This window comes from Olea europaea, chromosome 12, assembly GCF_002742605.1.
Source record: "Olea europaea var. sylvestris chromosome 12, O_europaea_v1, whole genome shotgun sequence".
In the NCBI taxonomy this organism is placed as follows: domain Eukaryota; kingdom Viridiplantae; phylum Streptophyta; class Magnoliopsida; order Lamiales; family Oleaceae; genus Olea; species Olea europaea.
Window position 1 is genome coordinate 27,975,040 of NC_036248.1, and position 4,029 is coordinate 27,979,068.

At 37.6% G+C, this 4,029-nt stretch overlaps 1 protein-coding gene across 6 annotated transcripts; it reads right to left on the reverse strand.

Moving 5' to 3' along the window:
- Positions 1 to 238: 238 nt before the first annotated feature.
- LOC111406282 (probable mitochondrial adenine nucleotide transporter BTL1) lies at positions 239 to 3,982 on the reverse strand. 6 transcript variants are annotated; one of them, XM_023035622.1, is made up of 6 exons: positions 3,555 to 3,982; positions 3,408 to 3,414; positions 3,198 to 3,313; positions 2,283 to 2,616; positions 1,423 to 1,660; positions 239 to 883 (listed from the first exon to the last, which is right to left on the reverse strand). In XM_023035622.1, the coding sequence occupies exons 3-6, from the start codon at positions 3,230 to 3,232 to the stop codon at positions 633 to 635; spliced, it is 858 nt and encodes a 285-aa protein (XP_022891390.1). In that variant the 5' UTR covers positions 3,233 to 3,313; positions 3,408 to 3,414; positions 3,555 to 3,982; the 3' UTR covers positions 239 to 632. The 6 variants fall into 6 exon arrangements, with proteins under 6 accessions (XP_022891390.1, XP_022891389.1, XP_022891388.1 ...); XM_023035621.1 differs by lacking the exon at positions 3,408 to 3,414; XM_023035620.1 differs by having other exon boundaries at positions 3,198 to 3,414.
- Between the last annotated feature and the right edge of the window lie 47 nt (positions 3,983 to 4,029).

A 4,029-nucleotide genomic window follows, 5' to 3' on the forward strand; every position in this document is an offset into this window, starting at 1 on the left:
TGTGGATCTATGCCATCTCTATGATGTATAATTGTCAGCTTCTTATATAATGAGAAAGCCCCATTTATACTCGACTGTGTCCTTCAGCAGCATTTTACCAAGAAATGTGCGCTTCACCATGAATCCAAAAGAAATCCATTGATGCATGCACATTGTTCCACACAAATTGATAGGAAAAATTGAAACCAAATCTAGAGTTTAGCCACCACTACCAATCTGCTGAAGATACAAGGGGCAATGATGAACATGTTCCGTACCAAGCCTTCCATAAATTCAATTGTTACAAAACCAATGACAGTTAATAAACTCCAAGTTGCATGCCTGTCAATCAATTTCATAGTCAAATGGACTTCGTTTCTATAATTTTTCTTCTTCAGGATTACAGTAAAGTCTACAGGAATGCAATTTCAGATTGATTTCCGGGGGATCAAAAGCTAAAGATCAAATTCGACTCTTCATGTGGCTTATTTATACATTGTTACATCTCAAAAAAAGAAATTGTGCTGGTCCACATTAATATGGTACCAACACCACCAGAGCTCTTCTCCCACCTGCTGGCACAGGCTTTCAGATCCTTGTTGCTTGCTGTGGGTTGACATTCAACACAAAATTCCTTGCATTCAGCAAGATTTTCATAAAGGACGTCTCTCTGCAAGCAATATATCTTTCCAGGCCTCGTAGAACATCCATGTGATACCTGAGTTAGGCATGACTTTCAAGCAACTTGCAGCCCATCCTCTGTATAGGCCCTTAATACCTTCGTTCTTAACAACTTCAGAAAGTGCAGCTGACATGTGGGGTGGACATTTACCTTGCAAAGCTCCTACCATAAGCCGTTTTCTTGCAACCTCCAAAGGATAACTTATCGTGCTTGCTGTCAAGCCTGAAAAACATGAGCAGTCATTAAGAGGGATCATGGTGGTGGGTAGTCACAATTCAAATTTTCTACAGTGGTGGGGACAACTGGCAGCTCTAGACAGTAAAGAAAGAGTAAGATGCTAAAATTATGTTAATTACATTAGAATCCATGTTATATCAAAGCCATGTCCATCTTGCAAGTTGAAGCTTCAAGATCAGAAATTAGAGTGTTTGGCAATGTGATCAACATGTACTTGATCAAGCTGTTAAATGCTTATGAAGACAGCCTGTCTATTCTAGATTAATCTATTTTGCGGAGGAACAGGGAGTTATGTTGAAAACCAATTTAGTTGAGGGTGCGGCAAATGGTGAAACTGTGATGCCCCTAATTTATAGCCACTCCAAAGTTCACAGCATAGTTGAAGGAAGCAGTTTTGTGTAGTTAGGGTTTATGAAGATATTAGTTGACCCACCAGTGTATATGAGAAATGGAAGTATCACAATGTCAATGAACGAAAACTAGTATATGCAAGAAAAACTTGGAACAGTGGAGTAAATTCTCACCAGAGAGAGCTCCTAACAAAAGCATCTCAGCACGAGTTAAAGATTTCTTCTTCTTTGCCAGACAGTATGAGTTCTTCATTGTCTCATACATGAAATAGTAACAAGTGCTATATGGGAGCATGCCGATCAATGTGGGTGAAATACCAGAGTAGAAAGCACCAATACCACCATCCTTGTAAATCTTGCGTACTGCAATACTTAAACTGGGATAAAATTCAGGTCTTACAGTCAATCTGTCCTGTATAAGGTAAGGATAAAATCAGATATTTAAGTAGAATGGCTGATTAGTACAACCTTCCATGACATGGAGATTAACAAACATAAATCCAAGACAAGTCACGAAACGAGCAACAAAATACACGTATGAAATATGAACCAGTAAAAAGACTCCCTTTGTATTAAAAAGAACCATCTTCTCTTTTGGGGCTTCTCAAAACATATCATCTTAAGAAAACAAAAACATTAATTACCCCATTTTTTATGTAATTCTCACTTTATCCAAATTTAAATGTTTCAGCCTCCATTTGAGAAGAAGTTATAAAAAGTTCTATTCATAAACAGATAAAAATGAGTGATGAATAAATCGCATAGTACTAATGGGTCAAGAAAATGAAGTTTGACCATCTATAAATGATTTATAAATTTTGCCACACAGAGGGTAAGAAATCCAAAAGCAAGTTGTGACGCCACTTAAGGACCCAATTCTATTTAAACTTCAGATCATTCCAGCTCCGTCAAACCATACCAAGTTGCACCATACCAAATCAAACCAAAACATTCATTTCAACATTGATAGAATATTTCAATCATTGAGGAACCAACCAACTTCTTCCAAGAAAGCAAATCCCAAACATGCATACCTTTAAAACTTCAAGCGGGTGGCATACAAGCGTGCTAACAATCCCAGCAGCTGCACCAGCCATGGCAACCGGAGAGAGCCAAGAGAGAGAAAAGCTCAAACTGACACGACCAATTTGCAACTGTGGGTGTTCAGTCTGATTCCAATTCTCTTGTAATGATGTCATTGTACGCTTGACACACTCAAATGTTCCAAGCTCAATTGCCTGGGTGGGAACTATGCGCAGCATGTTGATTGCGTTTCCAGCCCACAGGCCTTTCCAACCATGCTGTTCAACAATCTGAATGAAACTACCATATATGTTTCTAGACCCCACACCAACCACCATTCTCGTCCTGAGAATTTCATATTATTAGAGAAGACAAAAGAATTCTGGAAGGTGCTGCATGACATAAATTATATCGATAAGACGAGCAAAAGCACTTCACATAATGTCGACCATCAACTGAAAAATCAAAAACCAAAAAGGAAGCTTGAATCATGAGATAATTTCTTCAGTAAGTGGGATGGGTTCAAATATTTCAACTGAGTTCAAGGTGGTGACACCTTACAATAAGGTCTACCACAAGATAATAGTAGAGTTATGACATAAATCAATCACATGTCAATAACATGTCAAAGACCAATAACTTTTCAACAGTGTTATAAATTTTCCTAGATGTCTCAAAGACAATAGCATTCACTCACGCTAGAAAACTGCCGTGAAATCAGTGAGCTTCAAATAAACATAACTGGAAAAGGCCAATTTAAAGCAGCAAATTAAAGAGGGTAAGAGCATCATCTTGACGCTGGAATTGAATTGAAAATTCTGGAAGAACTTAGTTCCAAAAAAGCAAGTAAATACAGAGAAAATTAAAGTGCATTAAAAGTTTTCGAAAAAGAGAAATGGATTCTAAGCCAATGGAAGTTGACATACTGCAATGCTATGAATGAATATTCATCAGTCAGCATTTGTTTCAACAGGACAGAGGGGAACAGCAAGTATCTCAAAGCAATTATTCACGCTAGCATGGAACTCCATACAAATTCACACTGCAGAAAAGAACTGCGTCATTTCAAGCATAATGGGGTATGTACCATGAGAAACCATTCCTGAATTTCTAATCATCAACATATTGCCTCTAACCTTCCAACTGTGAACAATTTGAAATGAACTTTCCTTTAAAAATTGATCAAATAACATTACTTAAATGAATCTATAATGTAAGTTGCTTCATCTATAGGGTAAGAAAAAACGACTAGAAGCAGAATCAGGGAAGGGGAAACAGAAAACCTGATGGTCTCAAGAGGAGCGAGAATGGCTTTGGTCATGGCCCCTGCTAAAGCACCACTAAGGAACTCACCAGCTTCTCTACTTCTCAGAATATCCTGAACCAAAGGAAAGTAGTTTATTCACTTTTAGACACCCAAATCAATTTTCTTTTCAGTTGCTGTCACCATTCTGAACTTCCAACAAAGTTGACTCTCATATGTAAGATAATTTACACTTGAAACCTCACGTACGGGCAATTAAGATGGTATTCACCAATCATTCAAGACTTGCAACAGGTTCATATTTATCAAATGAAATGTGATGCAGATCGAGAAGCTGAATACAATGGAATCCAGTGGCTGCATACCGAGTATAAGAGAACGCGAGAATTTAAAGAAGAAGAGGGGGAAGAAGGTAGAAGAAGAGAAATTTGGAAAAATTGAGAATTAGGAGGAGAAAATCAATATCAATTTCTATATATATATATACAGTGAAA

Excerpts from the sequence above, each read along its gene's own strand:
- LOC111406282 (XM_023035618.1), bottom strand. The coding sequence starts at position 3,592 with ATGACCAAAGCCATTCTCGCTCCTCTTGAGACCATCAG. Across the intron at positions 2,617-3,554 it reads GCTCCTCTTGAGACCATCAG|GACGAGAATGGTGGTTGGTG; the intron begins GTTTTCTGTTTC and ends TGAAATTCTCAG. Across the intron at positions 884-1,422 it reads TTTGTTAGGAGCTCTCTCTG|GCTTGACAGCAAGCACGATA; the intron begins GTGAGAATTTAC and ends CATGTTTTTCAG.